Raw genomic sequence first — 23,996 nt, forward strand, 5'->3', positions numbered from 1 at the left:
TCTACCTGAAGTGAAACCCTATTCACACTATAGTGCACTGCCAGGGTCCATAGTAGGGTCCATAGTAGAGGTCGACAGATTAATCGAAATGGCCGATTTAATTAGGGACGATTTTAAGTTTTCATAACAATTGGAAATCAGTATTTGGCCGATTTAAAAAAAAATATATATATATTTTTTTACCCCTTTATTTAACTAGGCAAGTTAGTTAAGAACACATTCTTATTTTCAATGACGGCCTAGGAACGGTGGGTTAACTGCCTTGTTCAGTGGCAGAACGACAGATTTTGTTTTTGCAACCTTCCGGTTACTAGTCCAACGCTCTAACCATCTGCCTTACATTGCACTCCACGAGGAGCCTGCGTGGCAGGCTGACAACCTGTTACGCGAGGGCAGCAAGAATACAAGGTAAGTTGCTAGCTAGCATTAAACTTAGCAAAAACAATCAATCTTCACATAATCACTAGTTAACTACACATGGTTGATGATATTACTAGTTTATCTAGCGTGTCATGCGTTTCATATAATCGATGCGGTGCCTGTAAATTTCTCATCGAATCACAGCCTACTTCGCCAAACGGGTGATGATTTAGCACTGGCTTGCACCAAACCTAACCATAAATATCAATGACTTTCTTTAAAATCAATACACAAGTATATATTTTTAAACCTGCATATTTAGTTAATATTGCCTGCGAACATGAATTTCTTATAATTTGGGAAATTGTGTCACCACTCTTGTGTTCCGTGCAAGCAGTCAGGGTATATGCAGCAGTTTGGGTCACCTGGCCCGTTGTGAACTGTGTGAAGTTCATTTATTCCTAACAAAGACCGTAATTAATTTGCCAGAATTGTACATAATTATGGCATAACATTGAAGGTTGTAACAGCAATATTTAGACTTAGGGATGCCACCCGTTAGATAAAATACGGAACAGTTCCGTATTTCAATGAAAGTATAAATGTTTTGTTTTCGAAATGATAGTTTCCGGATTCTACCATATTAATGACCAAAGGTTCGTATTTCTGTGTGTTATTATGTTATAATTAAGTCTATGATTTGATATTTGATAGAGCAGTCTGAGTGAGCGATGGTAGGCAGCAGCAGGCTCGTAAGCATTCATTCAAACAGCACTTTCGTGCGTTTTGCCAGCAGCTCTTCGCAATGCTTCAAGCATTGAGCTGTTTATGACTTCAAGCCTATCAACTCCCGAGATTAGGCTGGTGTAACCGATATGAAATGGCTAGCTAGTTAGCGGGGTGCGCGCTAATAGCGCTTCGATCGGTGACGTCACTCGCTTTGAAACTTGGAGTAGTTGTTCCCCTTGCTCTGCAAGGGCCGCGGCTTTTGTGGAGCAATGGGTAACGATGCTTCGAGGGTGGCTGTTGTCGATGTGTTCCTGGTTCGAGCCCAGGTACGGGCGAGGAGAGGGACGGAAGCTATACTGTTACACTGGCAATACTAAAGTGCCTATAAGAACATCCAATAGTCAAAAGTATATGAAATTCAAATGGTATAGAGAGAAATAGGCCTATAAATACTATAATAACTACAACCTAAAACTTCGTACCTGGGAATATTGAAGACTCATGTTAAAAGGAACCACCAGCTTTCATATGTTCTCATGTTCTGAGCAAGGAACTTAAACATTAGCTTTTTTACATGGCACATATTGCACTTTTACTTTCTTCTCCAACATTATTTGCATTATCTAAACCAAATTGAACATGTTTTATTATTTATTTGAGGCTAAATTGATTTATTATATTAAGTAAGGGAACACCCCCCTGAAATGGACAAAAATGAATGGGAAGTCATTGGCACGATACGAAACATATACACGGTGTCCAATACCACTCAATTCGGCGTCGTTTCATTCAAAGTTGATTGCAAATGCCATATGGCAAATTCCAAGTGTAACACTCCAAAAATCCAACAGATGGCGAGTGCGCTCCACTGTGATTTTTCATGTTGCAAATGTAACACAAGTCAAGACCCAAGAGTAAAATTTTGAAAAATGTAACATTTTTTCAAAAACATTTTTTCAAAAACTTATCACCACCTTAAAAAAAGTGCTTTCTGGACCGTTTTACGAAATTCTTTAGATTTTTTGTCAATTACACATGTATAAGAACTGTATGAACATACTTTTGTCATATTTGATTATCATCATTTTTTTAAAACTTGTCCATAGGGCATATGTTTTGTCCATTTGCAATATGATTTCATAGGAAGTCAAAAGTCTTTTTTTTGGGGCCAAATGCCATAAGAAATGTCCAAATGCAATATGAAAGATTTGAAAGTGCCAAATCAGGATGTTATGTCCATTTGCCATGTACGATCAATGGAAGTCGGTTTACAAACCCAAAAGTCAGTGAACCATGTCCAAAAGGCATTTATACTGCCAAAATGAATTTTAGGGTGAATTGAATCACTTCCGGTTGCTTCAGAAGGCTTAGAATCAACACAGATAGACCTCATAGTAAGTAGCCTGATGGATTGTCATTGAAGACAGGTTCATACGGCATTCATAATCCACATAGGCTTCAGGTTGAATTTAGGGGTGCAGGCAATGTATTCCTATGGGGAGAGAAGTCAGTAAAAACTGTTTGATGTAAACATCTTCTTTTAACTGTTAAGGGTTAATGCTATATGGTCAAGGTTTGCACAGATCGGGAGGACCTCAGGAACGTACCTGAGGTCGAATTGTTCTTCTCACCCTAACGGTTCTCTCACTGTCACCCAAAAGCAAATTACATTTAGGGCTGGGCTTCATTTTGGGCCTACTTTTTCTCATGGTCACTGTGCTTAGACCGAGTGAGCTAAGGTCAAGCAGGGCATCTCGTTGAACTCGGCACAGCCTAGAGATTATGTCAATGCCATTGCAGGCTCTGTGTGTCTTTAAGCACCGCACTTTGTCACTCCATCCTTGCTGTGTGTGTGTGTGTGTGTGTGTGTGTGTGTGTGTGTGTGTGTGTGTGTGTGTGTGTGTGTGTGTGTGTGTGTGTGTGTGTGTGTGTGTGTGAGAGAGAGCTTTTCTTTGACATCTGTTGGGAGAAATGACTGATTTACAGTTCATGAGGGTTGCCTAATAACACATATGAAGTTTTGAAAAGATCAGACCTTTTTAACCATTCGAAACGGCACCTATGACACCATTTTAAGGCACTTCCGGTTTACACAGGAAGCTGAAAGTGAACACATATCCTCCTTGGGGTAGGCACTTATAGAATATTGTTTTAAGTCTGAATGTTAAGAACTGACTTATTTACAGAGGGTTGAATGAGTGTGTGTTATTTTAGAAAATCACAGAAATCTCGCATAGCTCGGAAACACAATTCAAAAAGATTAGTCTGAACACGCTGCAACTGGATCTGTAACTTTGTTTTTGAACATCACCAATTTGACATTGTACGATTTCTCTCAAATTACGCTAGATAAATGGATGGTTCTTTTTTTATTGACACCGTAGGTTAATTTACTTTGACGTGAAGTGGAAAAATTATTGCTCTATTTTCATTTAATCCCAGAAAAATGGCCATAACTCAAAAACCTTTGAGGCTTAGACGCCATCTTGTTCGGGGCCAACTGCCCATTATGCCAAACCTATGCTCACCATGTTTCGTCTTCAAAATCTTTTCCGCTTAGGAGATTAGGTCACGTCGTGATTGGTGATGTTTTGTTCATTTGCAATATGATTCCATTCGCCCTCTTGTGGGATTTACCGGGAGAGCGGAAAAATGACCAAAATTGAACATTTTATAAAACGGAAACCGAATGTCAGAGAGAGTTCTTTTGATGACTTCCTGGAAGGTCCGGCCCTGCTACATGGCCCGACGCCGTCCGCAAATTTTAGAAACGTTGTCGGACGTCTAGTAAGGGACTGTACATTTGCAATGTGGACTTTCTCACTAACCATATGGCAAATGTCAAAATGTTCCCTTAATTATGGAGGTGGTCCCTGCACAGGGATAGCTCAGCGGAAATTTCAGAGCACCACCTATAGTACTTGAGTAAAGTACTCGATAAAGCTCAAACTTTCATAAAAATACACATGCAAGGTACTGAATTAAAGCTACACTCGTTGTGAATCTAGCCACCCAGTCAGATTTGTAAAATGCTTTTCGGCGAAAGCATGAGAAGCTATTATCTGATAGCATGCACCCCCCAAAATACCAGCACGACACATAAACAACAGATTTTGAGGTAGCCGGCGCTACCCAAAATGCAGAAATAAAATATAAAACATTCATTACCTTGGACGAGCTTCTTTGTTGGCACTCCTATATATCCCATAAACATCACAATTGGGTCTTTTTCCCGATTAAATCCGTCATTGTATACCCAAAATGTCATTTGCTGAAGACCAGTCTGATGCTGAGAAAAGTCCATTTACAAGACGCAACGTCACTTTTTAAAATTACAAAAGTCGCCTATAAACTTTTACAAATCACTTCAAACGACTTTTCTAAACCAACTTTAGGTATTAATAAACGTTAATGATGTATCAAATTGATCACGGGGCGATCTGTATTCGATAGCAGCAAGTCTGGAAATCATCGTCCATTTTTTCAGTTTCACAACATACTGTGATGCGCCTCAAGAAAGGAGGGGTCTATTCGTGTTGTAACCAAGGATAAATGATTCTGATATTGATAGCAATGACACCGTGTGGAAGCTGTAGGCGTTTACAGGGGGTTCGCATATATTTTCTCTCGTCTTAAACAATTCATTGAATGGCGGACAAATATTTTTGTTTTGTTTTTGGTAAACAGTTTTACCAGGGATTTTTACTCCTAAACACGTTCTGTTATAGCCACAGACCCGATTTAACCAGTTTTAGAAACTTCAGAGTGTTTTCTATCCACACATACTTATCATATGCATATACTATATTCCTGGCATGAGTAGCAGGACTTTGAAATGTTGCGCGATTTTTAACAAAAAGCTGCGAAAATTCGCATGTTAAATAAGTGTTAATTCAGTATTGTTGTAATTGTCATTATTACAAATAAATGTAAAAAAATAGTCAGATTAATCGGTATCGGCTTTATTTGGTCCTCCAATAATAGGTATCGGTATCGGCGTTGAAAAATCATAATCGGTCGACCTCTAGTCCCATGGGGGATCAGTATGAAAAATGGATGTGCTCACTACTCTAAAGCCAAAATCACATGGAGAGACCCCAGAGTAGCCAATTCACATACACTGTATATGCCAACGTTGTCATGAAAATCCATAATAAACAGTGGTGTTTGTTCGCTATGTAGCCCCCCAGCGTTGCTGTTGTGAGTTCCTTATGAGAGCCAGTGCTAAACTGTTGTTGCTTTGCTAGCTCACAAGGATGTTATAGCTAATAAACCAGAGTTGCTTATAAACAACCGTCTCGTTCTTATACATAAACAGTATTCTCTATTGAAATCCGAGTCCTCTAGTTTTCCAGTTGTAGCCTGACTATGCTATATGCCTTTGATTGAAAGTGTTTTCAAATATGTAGCCTATTTGACTGATAAACTTTAGCTTATAGCCCAATACATTTTAAACTACATCTTTAGTCTACTTAGCATAGGGAGACATAACGGTTCCTCTAATTCCATTTCTACAAACGACCCACGCAATTTATTTGCTTTTACCAGATTGCTCTGTGTAGACGCAAGAAAAATAGACTTGCTTTCCAATTTGACATGCTATGATGCCGTAGACGCCGTTGACGCTGTTTTCTCTCAAATGCCTTCTATTTCCAGCCTGAGCACACTAGTTCTCGCACTTAAAATATTTTTGCTGTTTTCATCTGTCTGTTTTAAGTCCAGCTGTCAATGAAAAACAATAGCAATTGTTAGAAGCGGAGAAAATATCATTTCAGAAGGGGAAGTTGATTTACTTCTGCCTCTTTCTCACTCATATACCACATAACCACCTCACACCTTTATTCTGTCCTTTCTGTTCCTTCACTTCCTTCTCTTTCTTCTCCTTTTTATCCCACTCCTCCATCCTTTCTTTGCTTTCAGCCCTGATAAGAACCAAACTGCCTGTACTATTCTCACAAAGACATCACACTTCAGCTGTACTTATCAAGACTGCTATTATATAAAAGCAGCCTCTTTTCTTTCTGTCACACTCTCTCTCTCTCTCTCTCTCTCTTTATCCCCCTCTCCCCCACACTCCTTTTCCTGTCCCTGACTCTCAGCCGTCATTGTTAGTGTGAGAGGTGTGGATGGAAACACAATGGAAACCAATCGACAAGCAGTCAATATCAGCGAGAGAGAGAGAGAGAGAGAGCATATAGAGAGCATAAGGAGAGATAGAGAGCATAAAGAGAGAGAGAGCTTAGAGAGAATAGATTAGAAAGAGAGAAATAGAGAGAGTTAGAGAAAGAGAGAGAGAGTTAGAGAAATAGAGAGAGAGAGGGAGAGAGAGTTAGAGAGAGAGAGTTAGAGAAAGAGAGAATAGATTAGAGAGAGTTAGAGAAAGAGAGAATAGATTAGAAAGAGAGAGAGAGAGTAGAGAAAGAGAGAATAGATTAGAAAGAGAGAGAGAGTTAGAAAAAGAGAGGAGCAGATAGCCATAAAAGGAGAGGAAATATCTTCACAGGAGTAAGAGGAGCAACGCAGTGATAAAGAGACAGAAAAGACAATCACACAGAGCATAACGTCTACAAAGTGTTTTATGTCACGGTGGAGCTGTCTCTGCACACACAGATCACATAAACATCAACTGTGTGTGTGTGTGTGTGTGTGTGTGTGTGTGTGTGTGTGTGTGTGTGTGTGTGTGTGTGTGTGTGTGTGTGTGTGTGTGTTGTTTGGTGGTGGTGCGAGCAAGAGTAGGCCAATAAAGAGTGAGGCAGAACAAAGCAGAGAGGGGGAGAGAGAGTGAAGAACAAACACCATTGTAAATACAACCTATATTTGTGTTTATTCATTTTCCCTTTTGTGCTTTAACTATTTGCACATCATTACAACACTGTATATAGACATAATATGACGTTTGAAATGTCTTTATTATTTTGGAACTGTTGTGAGTGTAATATTTACTCTACATTTTTTATTGTTTATTTCACTTTTGTTTATTATCTATTTCACTTGCTTTGGCAATGTAAACATGTGTCCCCTGCCAGAAAAGCCTTTAAATTGAATTGAATTGAGAGAGCTACCAGAGTGTGTATAATGCTTAGCCTAGCAGTCTGAGGGATTTAGTGCTCCCAGGCAGTTTGGGGTGGGTGGTGATGGGGGAGGGTTAGGGAGGGGGAAGTAGGGAGATGGGAGCAGAGATAATATTTATTCCCTCTCCCCCCACACCCCACCCAGGCCCAAGCCCTACTTCTATAATTATGTGTGGCTAAGTAATTTGGGATCTGAAGAGGAAAAAACAGACATTTTTAACTGCTTCTTCCCTCTCTCTACTTCTTCTCTCACTCTCTCGCTCTCCTCTCTTTCCTTCTCTTTCTTTTCCACTCTTTTCTCATTTATCTCTCACATACACTCCAGTACACCTCCCTCGTTGCTCCCTGATTTTAGCACGCCTGACTGGAGTATCCATTAGCTGGTTATTTTCGAGCACTTAACGGACATAGACACAGCCCCGCTAGATGCTACTCATCCCAGCCTTTCTTGTGGCCCAGTCAGGAGCAGTTAAAATGGAGTTAGGTGTGTGTGGGGGAGGGGTGCTTCCTCACCCCTCTCCTAGCCAAACCCCAATGACAGCCCTGTAAACCAGCTCTATACAAAGCACAGCATCTGTAGTCTGAGAGAGAGAGAGAGAGAGAGAGAGAGAGAGAGAGAGAGAGAGAGCCAAAGCTTCCATAACGGAGGGAGGGAGGGAGGGAGGGAGGGAGGGAGGGAGGGAGGGAGGGAGGGAGGGAGGGAGGGAGGGAGGGAGGAAGGGAGGGAGGGAGGGAGGGAGGGATGGCTGTTCATTTCTGATTGTTTATTTCATTTTTGTTTATTTCATTTTTGTTTATTGTTTATTTTATCTTTTGTTTATTGTTTATTTTATCTGCTTTGGCAATGTTAACATATGTTTCTCATGCCAATGAAGCCCCTCTGAATGGAATTGAATTGAGAGAGGGAGAGGGGTGGGGGTTTGTTTGAAATGGCAGCAGGATGCGTTGATGCAGAGAATGAGACTTAAACTTAAAAGGAAAACCATTGCAAATGAGTGGCACGGATTTAATTATTGGCAGGTAAACATATGTTTACATTGCCAAAGAAAGTGAAATAGATAATAAACAAAAGTTAAATAAATAATAAAAAGTAAACAGTAAACATTACACTCACAAAAGTTTCAGAGGAATGGAGACATTTCAAATGTCATATTATGTCTATATACAGTATACAGTGTTGTAATGATGTGCAAATAGTTAAAGTACAAAATGGGAAATAAATATGGGTTGTATTTACAATGGTGTTTGTTCTTCACTGGTTACCCTTTTATTGTGGCAACAGGTCACAGATCTTGCTGCTGTGATGGCACACTGTGGTATTTCACGCAATACATATGGGAGTTTATCAAAATTGGATTTGTTTTCGAAGTCTTTCTCTCTCTGCCCACCAATTACGGTAATGAGTGGTTGGGAGGGATGGAGGCAGGGATAGATGGATGGAGGTGAGGTGTGTGATTGGGGGAGAACAGACAGAGAGGACAGACAGTATTTTTTATCTATTTCACTTTTGTTTATTATCTATTTCACTTGCTTTGTCAATGTAGACATATATGTTTCCCTTGCCAATAAAGCCCTTTGAATGGAATTTAATCGAGAGAGGATCTCTCCATTCTCCACTATGTCCCTGGTTGAATGGAATTAAGATGGAGTATATGGCATGATCTAAAGTGGAGTATAGTCATTTTTTTATAATTTTTTATTTAACTAAGCAAGTCAGTTAAGAACAATTTCTTATTTACAATGACGGCCTACCAAAAGGGAAAAGGCTTCCTGTGGGGACGGAGGCTGGGATTAAAAATAAATACAAATATAAATATAGGACAAACACACAACACTACATAAAAAGAGACCTAAAACAACAACATAGAAAGGCAGCAAGACATGACAACACAGCATGGTAGCAACATAACAACAACATGGTAGGAACAGAACATTATAGCAACACAAAACATGGTACAAACATTAGTGGGCACAGACAACAGCACAAAGGGCAAGAAGGCAACAATACATCACACAAAGCAGCCACAACTGTCAGTAAGAGTGTCCATGATTGAGTCTTTGAATGAAGAGATTGAGATAAAACTGTCCAGTTTGCAGCGAACTGAAAAGACGAGCGACCCAGGGATGTTTGCGCTTTGGGGACATTTAACAGAATGTTACTGGCAGAACGGTTGTTTTATGTGGAGGATGAGGGCTGCAGTAGGTATCTTAGATAGGGGGGAGTGACGCCTAAGCGAGTTTTATAAATAAGCATCAACCAGTGGGTCTTGCGCTGGGTATACAGAGATTACCAGTTTACTGAAGAGTATAGAGTGCAGTGATGTGTCCTATAAGGAGCATTGGTGGCAAATAAGATGGCCTAAAGGTAAAGATCATCTAGCCGCTCGAGAGCACCCTTACTTGCCGATCTATACATTACGTCTCTGTATTCTAGTATGGGTAGGATGGCCATCTTTATCAGGGTTAGTTTGACAGCTGGGGTGAAAGAGAAGCAGTTATGATAGAGGAAACCAAGTCTAGATTTAACTTTAGCCTGCAGCTTTAATATGTGGTGAGAGAAGGACAGTGTACCATCTAGCCATACTCCCAAGTACTTGTATGAGGTGACTACCTCAAGCTCTAAACCCTCAAAGGTAGTAATAACACCTTTGGGAATCGGGGCATTCGTCTTACCAAACCACATGACCTTTGTTTTGGAGGTGTTCAAAACAAGGTTAAGAATGCTTGTTGGAGACTAAGAAAGCTTTGTTGTAGAGCAGTGGTTCCCAAACTTGTTATAGTCCCGTACCCCTTCAAACATTCAACCTCCAGCTGCGTACCCCCTCTAGCACCAGGGTCAGCGCACTCTCAAATGTTGTTTTTTGCCATCATTGTAAGCCTGCCACACACACACTATATGATTCATTTATTAAACATAAGAATGAGTGTGAGTTTTTTTCACAACCCGGCTCGTAGGAAGTGGCAAAGAGCTCTTATAGGACCAGGGAACAAATAATAATATAATAATAATCGATAGTTTTGCTCTTTATTTAGCCATCTTACGTATAAAACCTTATTTGTTCATCGAAAATTGTGAATAACTCACCACAGGTTAATGAGAAGGGTGTGCTTGAAAGGATGCACATAACTCTGCAATGGGTTGGGTTGTATTGGAGAGAGTCTCAGTCTTAAATCATTTCCCACACAGTCTGTGCTTGTACTTAGTTTTCATGCGTGTGAGGGCCGAGAATCCACTTTCACATAGGTACGTGGTTGCACAGGACATCAGTGTCTTAACAGTACAATATGCCAAGGCAGGACACTGAGCGCAGCCCTATCCAGAAATCTGGCAGTGGCTTCTGATTGAATTCAATTTTCACAGAACAGCTTGTTGCAATTTCGATGAGGCTCTCTTGTTTAGATATTTGTAAGTGGACTGGAGGCAGGGCATGAAAGGGATAACGAATCCAGTTGTTTGTGTCATCTGTTTTGGGGGAAAGTACCTGTGTAATTACACATCCAACTCACTCAGGTGCTTCGCTATATCACATTTAACATTGTCTGTAAGCTTGAGTTCATTTGCACACAAAAAAATCATGCAATGATGGAAATACCTGTATGTTGTCCTTGTTAATGTCTCGCATATTGAATGTAGTTGCAGAGAGTCCCTGTTATCCTAGATTCAGATCATTCAGGCGAGAAAAAACATCACCCAGATAGGCCAGTTGTGTAAGAAACTCATCATCATGCAAGCTTTTGACTACATATGGACCATTAGTGGAATTCCCGCGAGAGAGTAACGGTTAATCTGATTGGATGTTAATTATTTGACTAGGCTACCTGTATTTGACATTGTGTTGTTATTTGCTGAACACTAGATGGTTTAATTTTATTTTTTGTAGTGAAACGAGGCTACTCAGGCGAGAACAAAACCTCACCCGAATGTATAGCCCCGTTGGAAAATATAAATGAACGATTTGAATTATTATTATTTTTTAATTGTCGTACCCCAGACGGCATTGCGTGTACCCCAGTTTGGGAATACCTGTTGTAGAGCATTTAACGGGGAGGCGTAAGCTAAGTGTAAGACAGTATCATCTGTATATCAATGGATGAGAGAACTTGTTACTGCCTGAGCTATGTTGTTGATGTAAATTGAGAAGAGCGTTGGGCCTAGGATCGAGCCTTGGGGTACTCCCTTGGTGACAGGGAGTGGCCGAGACAGCAGATTTTCTTACTTTTATACACTGCACTCTTTGAGAGAGGTAGTTAGCAAACCAGATCAAAGACCCCTCAGAGACACCAATACTCCTTAGCCAGCCCACAAGAATGTTAATAAAAATAACAGCACACTATTGCTTAGAATCAAGGGCAATGGTGACATCATTAAGGACCTTTGAGGTTGCAGTGACACATCCATAACCTGAGAGGAAACCGGATTGCATACCATAGAGAATACTATAGACATCAAGAAAGCCAGTCAGTTGATTAGTGACAAGTTTTTCCAACACTTTTGATGAATAGGGCTAAATATAAATAGTCATATTGTTCTGTAAACTGCTGGGGGCCCATCACAAAACAGTTATGATTATCATTAATCCATCCTTGCGCCATTCTCTCTCTCTGGCTTTCTCTCTCATTGTCCCTCTCTCAATTCAATTCAAAGGGCTTTTGTTGGCATGAGAAACATATGTTTACATTGCCAAAGCAAGGCGGCCAGGCAGCATGAAGTGGACACTCTTAACCGTGGCACTCTTTTTCAGCAAGGTAATTTGTGGAATAAATCAACTTCATTTAATCGTCTTTATGTAGAATTGAACTGCAATCTCCCACTGCTTCAGTCCCTGCCCTGTTTCTGCTTTCATCGCCCTCATATCTCCTCCTATCTCCCCTGGTCTTCCACTCGTCCTGTTGTTGTGTTAATCCAATTTTAGCATTTCCTCTCCATGTTTTCCCTTCTCCTCCCCCATATCTCCTAGTCCACTTCACCCCTCTCTCACCATTCCCTCCCCTAATCTACAGCAATTACACAGCTCTTCCATCTCTCTCCATGTACTCATTGTCTCATGCCTTGACTTTCAATACAATCTCCTCTGAAGTTCCTCTCGTCTCCTGATGCAACAACTTGGTTTGTGTGTGTGTCCCCGTTAAACGACTGTTTGTCTGTGTATTTATCTCCATGTGGGTACCTGGGTTGTTCCACCAATTAGGTGCCTTTTGAGTAGTGTAACTTGGTCACCTAATTTTAACATTCTGTCATAAAGAGCGCATTTTCAACTGAATAAAACACATGTTTTCCCATCTAAAAAAAATAATACTATAGTAAGTGCCTATTAAGTGCCAAATAAAGTAACAGGGTTGACCATAACAGGGTTGACCATAACAGGGTTGACCATAACAGGGTTGACCATAACAGGGTTGACCATAACAGGGTTGACGACTAAATCATCCATAAATTCTCCTGTGACAGAGGGAATGGAAGCTTGCTGTGTGCAACAGGGAAGGGCAGGGAAGTGCAATTGAATTCAAGCTTTCACATTTGCTTTATTGTTAAACATGTCTAGCCTGTCTATCTATGGGGAATAGGGTTGATGTGTTATGTGCAACCTGCTTAGTTATCCAACACAAAATGGCCAAAAGGAGTAAAACCAGCTCCCCTGCTTTTACACTATGATTTACTATTAGATGTTCAATGTTTCTTTTGAAGACTAAAATAAAGGAATAGTTTCACCCTATTAAAACAAGAGTTCAATTCACGTAACAGGGTTGCCCTTAAAATGAGGGACATGTTGTTGTGTTTTTTTTTACCTTAAAGTGAATAATGATCTTCAAAAATGACATTGTCAACAAAATAACTAGGTCTTTACAATGATGGTGAAAACTTGGATAAATGTTGGTGTTAAGTGGGTTAAAATCTTCCTAGAAGTCACAGTGGAGGCACAGAGGGACGTGTCAAAATGCACAATCTTGGCACTTTAGCAAGATTTAAAAATACATTTAAAAAATGTATTTTATTTTCCATGTGGTTTATATTAAAGGACACTCTATTGAGTATAATAGGCTTTTAAAATTATATTCAATATTAGTGCACAATTTCTACTTAAAATATCAAAGGGGTGCAAAATGCACCCATTTCATGGAATGCTTTTGACCAGGGTTTGTGTGTGTATTATTTTATAGTGGTCGGGTGCTGTACAGTTTAGGTTTCCTTCTTTCTTGGTCTGAATCATTTTAGCCTGCATGTTGCTGCTTCAAATAGCCTAAAATAGCCCTTTAATTATAGTGCAGTGTGTGAGCTCCTCCATGGTTAGCAGCTATAAGCAGAGCCTGGCAGTATGTCCAGTAAGGCTCTCATTGAAAGGAGCGCTTGCTGACTGAAGAGAGAGGCTGGAGTCAGCAGCATACATGGTGGCACATCAGAGGAGACCTAAAGGAGCTCTGAACCAGCCAAGCCCTGCTCCCTGGTCTGCTGCTCTGGCCCTTCCCTCCACAGCCTGACCGTGATCTCTCCCTCAACGCAGCACACGCACATACACACACCTAGAGTGAACATGGGAGCGAGACATCACAGAGATGGGAGTGGAGAACTCTTATAGCGGAGTGGCTAGCTAAAGTCCCAGAGAGATGGAACACTGGTACTCTGTTTCCATAGAACCCATAGAAGTGACCGTGGCACATCTCAAGAGTTCAACTGTGGAGAGACACAGACCTCTGCTGCCTCACCCACAATCAACATTTTATGGGTTTGCAGTTTTCCCTTTGGTCTGTGGTGTGTGTGTTTCATCTGTTGAAATCATTAGACCTTCTCTTTGCTCTCATTTCTGTGGCATGTTTCTCCTTATCTCCCCTTCATTCTATTTTCCCTTATTAGTTTAGTCTCTTCTCTTATGTAGGGACTTTAATATCTAGTATCTTTTCATAATACCTGCTAAATCTGACAGAGACCCCTCATTAAGCCACCCTACCACGCAGGCAGTCAGACTGGCCTCAGGGCTGACGCTGTGTGGTGACAGATGGGAAGTGCAGTCTGCCATAGCGACTGGTAATGACAGTGGCACTAATCATTTTAAACAACCGCCTTCAAGCTCTGCAAAATGTTACGTTATTGTGGGGAAATGTTCAAGTCACTAAGCAGGTACCCCGGAGGGTTGTTTGGGAGTGTGTGTGTGTGTGTGTGTGTGTGTGTGTGTGTGTGTGTGTGTGTGTCAACACCAGACCTTTTCTGGCAGGGTAGAACCTAGCAGATGTGCTCTTGGCTCCCTTGAGGATCTCGTCTCTTCTCCTCTCATCTTGTCTCTCCTCATCCAGCACACGCGCCCATACCCTCCAATGTTTACACGCTGCTGCTCTCTAGATAATAACTATATTCCACGTTTATTCCCTTCTCCCCACTGCCTATCCCCTCAAGTTTCCCCTCCTCTCTTCCTTATCCTGGCTTTCTATACCTCCATGGTCTCTCTCTTTCTCCGTCCCTCTCCCTCCCCCTCTCTTTTTGTCTTTGACTTAATGTCCTCCAACCCACCACCTCTATAGTTCTGGTTCGTTGCTATACCCTCAAACTAGGCCAGGAAGAAAGTAACGTGATGTCGTCACCATAAATCATAACTCCTCTTGAAGGAGCTCAGGTCTTATTTTTAGAGGTACAGAAATATTATTCAGTTCATGATATCACTTTATTGAGGATTGTCTGACGTTTTGCACGACTTCCCTTTGATAAGAGCGAGGCACGGAGACGCGACAGGGAACACAGGCGTGGATAATGGAAACTACACTGCATTTTCATTTCCGCTCTATCGGTTTCTTACTGTCTGTGGCTCTGTGTGTTTGTGTTTTACTGCATTGTGTGTGTGTGTGTGTGTGTTGGGAGGGTGTGTGTGTGTGTGTGTGTGTGTTGGGAGGATGTGTCTCTGTGTGTGTGGGTGTGTATGTGTTGGGAGGATGTGTCTCTGTGTGTGTGGGTGTGTATGTGTTGGGAGGATGTGTCTCTGTGTGTGTGGGTGTGTATGTGTTGGGAGGATGTGTCTCTATGTGTGTGTGTTGGGATGATGTGTCTCTGTGTGTGTGGGTGGGTGTGTGTGTGTTGGGAGGATGTGTCTATTCATGTGTCTCTGTGTGTGTGTTGGGAGGATGTGTCTCTGTGTGTGTGGGTGTGTATGTGTTGGGAGGATGTGTCTGTGTGTGTGTGTGTGTGTGTGTGTGTGTGTGTAGCGAGGATGTATCTCTGTGTGTGTATGTGTTGGGAGGATGTGTCTCTGTGTGTGTGTTGAGAGGATGTGTCTCTGTGTGTGTGTTGAGAGGATGTGTCTCTGTGTGTGTGGGTGTGTGTGTGTATGTGGGTGTGTGTATGTGGGTATGGGTGTGTATGTGGGTGTGTGTGTATGCGGGTGTGTGTATGTGGGTGTCTGTGTGGGTGTGTGTGTGTATGTGGGTGAGTGTGTGTGTGTGTGTGTGGAGGTGTGTGTCTCCGCCAGTGTGTATGTGGGTGTGTGTATGTGGGTATGGGTGTGTATGTGGGTGTGTGTGTATGCGGGTGTGTGTATGTGGGTGTCTGTGTGGGTGTGTGTGTGTATGTGGGTGAGTGTGTGTGTGTGTGTGGAGGTGTGTGTGGGTGTGTGTGTGTCTATGTGGGTGTCTGTGTGTATGTATGTGTGTGTATGTGTGTGTGTGTATGTGTGTATGTGTGTGTATGTATGTATGTGTGTGTGTGTGTGTATGTGTGTATATGTGTGTGTGTGTGTGTGTGTATGTGTATGTATGTATGTGTGTGTGTATATGTGTGTGTGTATGTGTGTGTGTGTGTGTGTATGTTTATGTGTGTGTATGTATGTGTGTGTATGTGTATATGTGTGTGTGTATGTATGTATGTGTGTGTGTGTATATGTGTGTGTGTATGTGCCACTTTGATGACAGAGAAAGTCATCAACATCCCACTGCTGCTGAACTCTGATAATTATGGCCTCAAAGGTTTTTCATTTGTGACATAAACTATAAATGTACGACACTTCGATGTGCATTGCCAATCTTAGGTTAAGTGAAACGTGTGTATGTGTTTCAAACTGTATTATCTAGGTACAGTGCCTTCAGAAGGTATTCACACTCTTGGACTTTTTCCACATTTTGTTGTTTCTGCCTGAATTTAAAATTGATTAAAAATAGATTTTGTGTCAATGGCCTACCCCCAATACCCCATAATGTCAAAGTGGAATTATGCTTTTAATTATAAATGAGTCTTGAGTCAATAAGTATTCAACCCCTTTGTTATTGCAAGCCTAAATAAGTTCAGGAGTAAAAATTTACTTAACAAGTCACATAAGAAGTTGCATGGACTCACTCTGTTTGCCATAATAGTGTTGTAACGGTTTTCGTAGGTGGAAAAAGGTGAGGACCAAGGTGCAGCGTTGTACGTGTTCATAATTATTTTAATAGAACACTGAAAAATACAAAAACAGCAACGTGAACGAACAAAACCGAAACAGTTCTGTCTGGTGCAGACACAGAGACAGAAAACAACTACCCACAACACATAGTGGGAAAACAGGCTGCCTAAGTATGGTTCTCAATCAGAAACAACGATAACCAGCTACCTCTGATTGGGAACCATACCAGGCCTAAACATAGAAACACAACACCTAGACATACAACATAGAATACCCACCCACATCACACCCTGACCAAACGAAAAATAGAAACATACAAAGCAATCTACGGTCAGGGCGTGACAAGTGTTTAACATGATTTTTGAATGACTACTTCATCGCTGTACCCCACACATACGGTTATCTATAAGGTCCCTCAGTCGAGCACTGAATTTCAAACACAGATTCAACCACAAAGACAAGGGAGGTTTTCCAATGCTCAAAGGGATGCTCAAAGGGATATTCAATGTGGTTGTTTTTTTGTAACCATCTACCAATAGGTGCCCTACCTTGTGAGGGCACTTATTGGTAGATAGGTACAAATCAAATTAAAATAAACATTGAATATCCCTTTGAGCATGGTGAAGTTATTAATTACACTTTGGATATCAATACACCCAGTCACTACAAAGAAACAGTTACAGAGTTTAATGGCTGTGATAGGAGAAAACTGAGGATAGAGGAACAACATTGTAGTTACTCCACACTACTAACCTAAATGACAGAGTGAAAAGAAGGAAACTTGTACAGAATAAAAAATATTACAGAACATGCATCCTGTTTGCAACAAGGCACTAAAGTAAAACTGCAAAATAAATGAACTTTATGCCCTGAATACAAAGTGTTATGTTTGGGGCACATCCAACAAAGCACATCACTGAGTACCGCTCTTAATATTCTCAAGCATGGTGGTGGCTGCATCATATTATGTGTATGCTTGTCATCTGCAAGGACTATTGAGTTTTTTTAGGATAAAAAGAGTTGGAGCTAAGCACAGGCAAAATCCTAGAGGAAAACCTGATTCAGTCTGCTTTCCACCAGACACTGGGAGATGAATTCAGCTTTCAGCAGGACAATAACCTAAAACACAAGGCCAAATATACACTGGAGTTGCTTTCCAGGACAACATTGAATGTTCCTGAGGGGCTTAGTTAAATGTTTCTACTTAATCGTCTTGAAAATCTTGAATCTTGAATCTTGAAAATGGCTGTCTAGCAATTCTCAACTACCTACTTGACAGAATTGAAGAATTTAAAAAAGAATAATGTGCAAATATTGTACAATCCAGATGTGCAAAGCTCTTAGAGACTTACCCAGAAAGACTCACAGCTGTAATTGTTGCCAAAGATGATTCTAACATGTATTGACTCAGGGGTGTGCATACTTATGTAAATTAGATATTTCTGTATTTCATTTTCAATAAATGTGCAAATATTTCTAAAAACATGTTTTCACTTTGTTTTGTGCATAGATGGGTGGGGAAAAATGTGTGGAATAATTCAAAGGGGTATGAATACTTTCTGAAGGCACTGTATGTGTGTTCCTCTACAGAGGTACTGGACAGCATGGCCAGGTTCCGGGCTCTAGGTGTGTGGAACTACACCATGGTGACTCTAGCAGAACACGAGAGGGTTCTGTATGTAGGAGCTAGAGAGGCCCTGTTCGCCCTGGACCCTAACGACATCAGCAGACAGCTACGACCTCTGGTAACTACACACAGACACACACACACACATACACTATGGACACACACACACACACCTCAGCACGGCAGACATCAACCACAACTACAACCTCAACCCCATAGACCTGCTACAAGAGTGCAGTCAGTTTCTTATGCAACATTCCTTAACAATGTTGAATGGAATTAAAGTTGCCTGATTCTGATGTCGTTTGTTCAGTGGTGGAGGGGTAACAAAATGATGACATGATTATCTCTATGAATGTAATTAGGTAATTAGTCCATAAAAAGCTTAGTACAATGAAAACTTGGTAAAAGTTGTTAACGTGCCTCTGTACCTCACATCTTATATCCACTCAGACAAATGCGTCTTTGAACAGCAGTATAGAGATTGTTATTTGATTTAACTTTATAATGAGCGTTAATTGGATTGTTGTGTGACTGATAATGAACAACCAACAGTTCTGTGTTGTGAGCATCCCAGTAATAAGCAGCCCACCTGTTTGCTGCTGTTCTGGTGTGGTTTAGAGGGATGATAGGGCCACTGGACGCCAACTGCCTCACTATGTCCCCAGTCTGCACCTATCTCACCATCTGCTTTGTCATCCTCTCATCTCTCTCTCCCACTGTCTCTCTCTCCCCCACTGTCTCTCTCTCCCCCACTGTCTCTCTCTCCCCCACTGTCTCTCTCTCCCCCACTGTCTCTCTCTCCCCCACTGTCTCTCTTTGCCCCACTGTCTCTCTCTCCCCCACTGTCTCTCTCTCCCCCACGGTCTTTCTCTCCCCCACTGTCTCTCTCCCCCACTCTCTCTCTCCTCCCACTCTCTCTCTCCCCCACTCTCTCTCTCCTCCCACTGTCTCTAAATCCATCTCTCTCTCTCTCTCTCTCTGGTCCATCTCTCTCTCCCTCCCACTGTCTCTAATTCCATCTCTCTCTATCTCTCCCCACCATCTCTCTCTCTCCTCCCACTGTCTCTAAATTAATCTCTCTCTCTCTCTGATCCATCTCTCTCTATCTCTCTCGCTGTTATCAATTCAATTTAAGGGCTTTATTGGCATGGGAAACATATGTTAACATTGCCAAAGCAACTGAGGTAGATAATAAACAAAAGTGAAATAAACAATAAAAATTAACAGTAAACATTACACTCACAGAAGTTCCAAAAGAATAAAGACATCTCTACCTCACTCTTCCAACTCTCTGTGACTGTCTTTCTTGCATTCATCTCTCTCTCTCTCTCTCTCTCTCTCTCTCTCTCTCTCGCTCTCTCTCTCTCTCTCTCTCTCTCTCTCTCTCTCTCTCTCTCTCTCTCTCTCTCTCTCTCTCTCTCTCTCTCTCTCTCTCTCTCTCTCTCTCTCTCTCTCTCTCTCTCTCTCTCTCTCTCTCTCTCTCTCTCTCTCTCTCTCTCTCTCTCTCTCTCTCTCTCTCTCTCTCTCTCTCTCTCTCTCTCTCTCTCTCTCTCTCTCTCTCTCTCTCTCTCTTTATCTCTCTCTCGCAGATTGAGTGGCCAGCACCACAGGAGAAGAAGAGAGAGTGTTCTGCCAAGGGCAAGAACAACCAGGTACGGATCCTTAAAGTTCCTGTTGACATTAATTTGAGTACTTCATTAGACTGAGTTGATGATTATTGCTATGAATCGTAGAATATTATGCTTCAGTGTTAGTCTCCTCTCCCACAGACAGAGTGCTTCAACTACATCCGCTTCCTGCAGAGCTACAACCACACCCACCTCTACACCTGTGGAACCTTCGCCTTCCAGCCCAAGTGCACCTACATCGTGAGTGGCTCTCAATGGTAGAGTCCCAAATGGCACCCTATTCCCTTCTTAATGCACTACTTTTGACCAGAGCCCTCGGAATAGGGTGCTATTTAGGACCAACAAGGTCTCAGTCACTTCCTGACCTTAAATCTGTGTCTTCAGTCCACTCTGTCTGGAGGTGATATTAGAGTTGATCTGTCCTTGTGGTGGTGTCACAGCTAGCAGCACCAGTGACATGGTGTCATGTCTTCTATCTTCTGTCTGACACCTCCACACCACATCCTCCCCATACGACTGAATCGTCTGTGTCAAAGGAAAGAATATCCCATGCAAACGAGGCAGTGGTATCTATCTATGTGTGTGTGTGTGTGTGTGTGTGTGTGTGTGTGTGTGTGTGTGTGTGTGCACCTGCCTGACGGAGATATGATAAGACGGTGTGGCGAAGGCAGGGAGCGAGGACTGTTAGAACGGTTGTCACGGACAGACAGAGCCCGGAGCTGTGTTAGTCATGCACTGACCACCTGTGTCTCTGTGTATTTGTGTGTCTGTGTGTGTGTCTCTGCGTGTGTCCTGTTGTCAACCCACAGAATGCTGACCACTTCAGTCTCAACCCTGGCTCCCTGGAGGATGGGAAGGGCAAGTGTCCCTACGACCCTGCCAAAGGCCACACAGGCCTCATAGTGGGTAAGCCATCTATTTCACTCTATTCTACTCTATTTTATTCTTTGTGTAAATGTTCTGTAATGGTGCTCATCCTGCCTGTCTCTGTGTCTCCCAGACAAGGAGCTGTACTCTGCCACACTGAATAACTTCCTGGGTACTGAGCCTGTGATCCTGAGGAACCTGGGACAGCAACACTACAGCATGAAGAGTGAATACCTGCCGGCCTGGCTCAACGGTGAGAGGGGGGGGGGGTAAATGAGGAGGGGAAGAGAGAGAGAGAGAGGGGGAGAGGTATGTAAAACGAATGCAAGGATAGAATGAGAGAGGTAAATGGAGGAATTGAGGGAGAGGGGAAGATGGAACTGAAAGAGTTGGAGAGGGAGATGAGATATGGAGAGGTTAGGGGCTAGATAATAGGACCTCAGAAGGAGATGAGATATGGAGGGGTTAGGGGCTAGCTAATAGGACCTCAGAGGCAGTGAGAGATGGAAAAAGCAGGTGAGTGTGAAAAAGCCTGGTAGAGGGGTGAGAGGTGGAGAGATGAGGTTAGAGGAGTGGACAGGAGTGATACATGAGGGAAGAGGTGTTAGAGAGAGATAATGGAAGATGATGGAAGGGTATTAGATGAGACGAGGTTAGAGGGTAAAACATTACATTATATTACAGGGAGTGGAGGTGGCTGTGTGTGTGTGTGTGTGTGTGTGTGTGTGTGTGTGTGTGTGTGTGTGTGTGTGTGTGTGTGTGTGTGTGTGTGTGTGTGTGTGTGTGTGTGTGTGTGCGTGCATGTGTGTGTGCACATGAGTGTGACCGTGCGGGCATACAGATGTAGGATCTTAATATGAACACTCTTTTGTTGCTGAGAATTTTGATACATAGAAGGAAATGCTAACTTGTAATGTGTTCAAGCTTTTGTAATTTAAGGTTAGGGTTATCATCCACTACAACATTATTTTCCTGCTGCAGCAAACTGGCTCAAATTTAAATCCTACATCTGTACGTGTGTGTGTGTGTGTTCACATCTCATGCTCCTGTGTGTGTGTGTGTGTGTCCGTGTGTTGTTCTCTCAGAGCCTGACTTTGTGGGCTCAGCCCTGGTGAGGGAGAGCAGTGGCAGTAAGGAAGGTGACGATGACAAGATCTACTTCTTCTTCAGTGAGAGAGCTGTAGAGCTAGACTGTGACACAGAGCTCACTGTGGCCAGGGTGGCCCGTGTCTGCAAGGTAGGCTACACGCATATATGGTTACACACACACAGATTTGTTGTCGGGAATTTTCAGGACTTTTTGGGAAGTAAAAATGTAACAGGAAATGCTCACCTTCCCATGTCATCACTTTATCTTTCCCAGCTGGAGTGAATGGTAATCTCTGGGTTGATCGATTTGAGCTTGTTCCTCTGTCACAGTGTGCTCCGTTGTATCTAATACATAATATGTTGTAACGTTAACCCTAACCTTAAACCTTAACCTAACCCTTATCCTAACTCCTAACATTAACCCTAAACCTTAACCTAATCCTGATCTTGGCCCTTATCCTAACTCCTAACCCTAAACCTTACCTAACCTTAACCCTTAACCTTAACCTAACACTAAACCTGATCCTAGCCCTTATCCTAACCCTAAACCTTACCTAATCTTAACCCTTAACCTAACACTTATCCTAACTCCTAACCCTAATCCTTACCTAACATTAACCCTAAACTTTAACCTAATCCTGATCTTGGCCCTTATCCTAACTCCTAACCCTAATCCTTAACCCTTAACCTAATCCTTATTCTAACTCCTAACCCTAAACCTTATCTAACCTTAAACCTTAACCTAACCCTTATCCTAACTCCTAACCTTAACCCTTATCCTAACTCCTAAACCTTACCTAACCTTAACCCTTATCCTAACTCCTAAATTTAACCCTAAACCTGATCCTGATCCTAGCCCTTATCTTAACTCCTAACTCTAAACCTTACCTAACCTTAACCCTTAACCTAACCCTTATCATAACTACTAACCTTAACCCTAAACCATACCTAACCTTAACCCTTAACCTAATCCTAACCTTAACCCTTAAACTAATCCTTATCCTAACCTTAACCTAATCCTTATCCTAACTCTAACTCCTAACTCTAACTCCAAACTCTAGCCCTTCTAACTCCAAACCCTAAACCTCACCCTTAAGCATAAAATTGCATTTTAACACATTCAGGACATGAAAAAAGTCCTGACTTTTCAAAAATGTTCTTGTTTTCCTACCTTGTCAGGACATTCTGGTGAATTGTTAGGACATTGTGGTTCTGACACACACACACACTGGCTATTTACACTGAGACACACACACTTCCGTTGTACTCTTTCTTTAAAATCACTCCTCTCACCCAGTTCTATCCTTATTAGGGTTCAATGGTTATCAGGAGAAGTTCCGAGTTATGAGCTCAGAGTTGACCATCCACTATCATTGCATTATACAACCCGTTGTTTTTCCTGGTGGTCTGGATGAACTCCTTTCCCTAGACTACGTCCTAACTCCTCTATCCCCAGTCTGTCTGTTTATCACAGCAGGGTGCTCTCACTCTTCTCACCCCATTCTGTCAAAAACCATCAGCAAATATTATGGAAGTAAAGAGATTTTTACACCCTACTGGCGTTATGGCACCTCTTCTGACTCCTGTCCCTCGACTGACCATGTGTCTCTCCTCTTAGGGTGATCTGGGGGGCACCAGGACCCTGCAGAAGAAGTGGACCACCTTCCAGAAGGCCAGGCTGGTGTGTTCTCTCCCTGAACGCCACGTCACCTTCAACAACCTGCGGGAAGTCTTCACCCTGCCAGGCATCGACTGGCGCACCACCACCTTCTATGGCATCTTCCACGCCCAGTGGTGAGTCACAATAACACTAACGCTAGGGAGTCGATGTGCCAAAGAAAACAGCGTTTGTCTGAGTCCCCAAATGGCACTTATTCCATAAATAGTGCACTACTTTTAAACAGAGCCCTGTGAGCCCTGGTCAAAAGTAGTGCACTATATAGGGAATATGGTGCCATTTGGGACGCAGACAGAATAGCACTGCCAGGGAGTTCGATGTGCCAAAGAGAATCTCTCTGTCCAACTTAGCACTTTTGCTAACACTGGCCTGGCGTGACTTCTAAGTCTATAAACTTTTCCAATTCTTTTGAAGATATTATTTCATACCCAAAATTACAGTTTTACTAGCCTTGAGTCAGCTAATGTGTCTTCTCTGTGTATAGTTGGACTTCAGTGGAGGCTGCTGAGGGGAGGACGGCTCATTATAATGTCTGGAACGGCGCTAATGGAATGGCATAAAATACATAGTAACCACGTGCTCGCTCGA

General features: G+C 42.1%; 1 protein-coding gene across 3 annotated transcripts in view; it reads left to right on the forward strand.

Moving 5' to 3' along the window:
• The window catches only part of LOC110536240 (semaphorin-4C), a 128,277-nt gene that overhangs the window by 91,864 nt on the left and 12,417 nt on the right, over nucleotides 1-23,996 (forward strand). For all 3 annotated transcript variants that reach the window (XM_021621911.2, XM_021621909.2, XM_021621910.2), the window contains exons 3-9: nucleotides 18,107-18,261; nucleotides 19,736-19,798; nucleotides 19,916-20,014; nucleotides 20,584-20,680; nucleotides 20,775-20,894; nucleotides 21,727-21,878; nucleotides 23,349-23,524. In XM_021621911.2, the coding sequence (XP_021477586.1) occupies nucleotides 18,107-18,261; nucleotides 19,736-19,798; nucleotides 19,916-20,014; nucleotides 20,584-20,680; nucleotides 20,775-20,894; nucleotides 21,727-21,878; nucleotides 23,349-23,524 (862 nt within the window). The remainder of the gene's footprint in view (nucleotides 1-18,106; nucleotides 18,262-19,735; nucleotides 19,799-19,915; nucleotides 20,015-20,583; nucleotides 20,681-20,774; nucleotides 20,895-21,726; nucleotides 21,879-23,348; nucleotides 23,525-23,996) is intronic.

Source organism: Oncorhynchus mykiss, chromosome 11 (assembly GCF_013265735.2).
Source record: "Oncorhynchus mykiss isolate Arlee chromosome 11, USDA_OmykA_1.1, whole genome shotgun sequence".
NCBI lineage: Eukaryota > Metazoa > Chordata > Actinopteri > Salmoniformes > Salmonidae > Oncorhynchus > Oncorhynchus mykiss.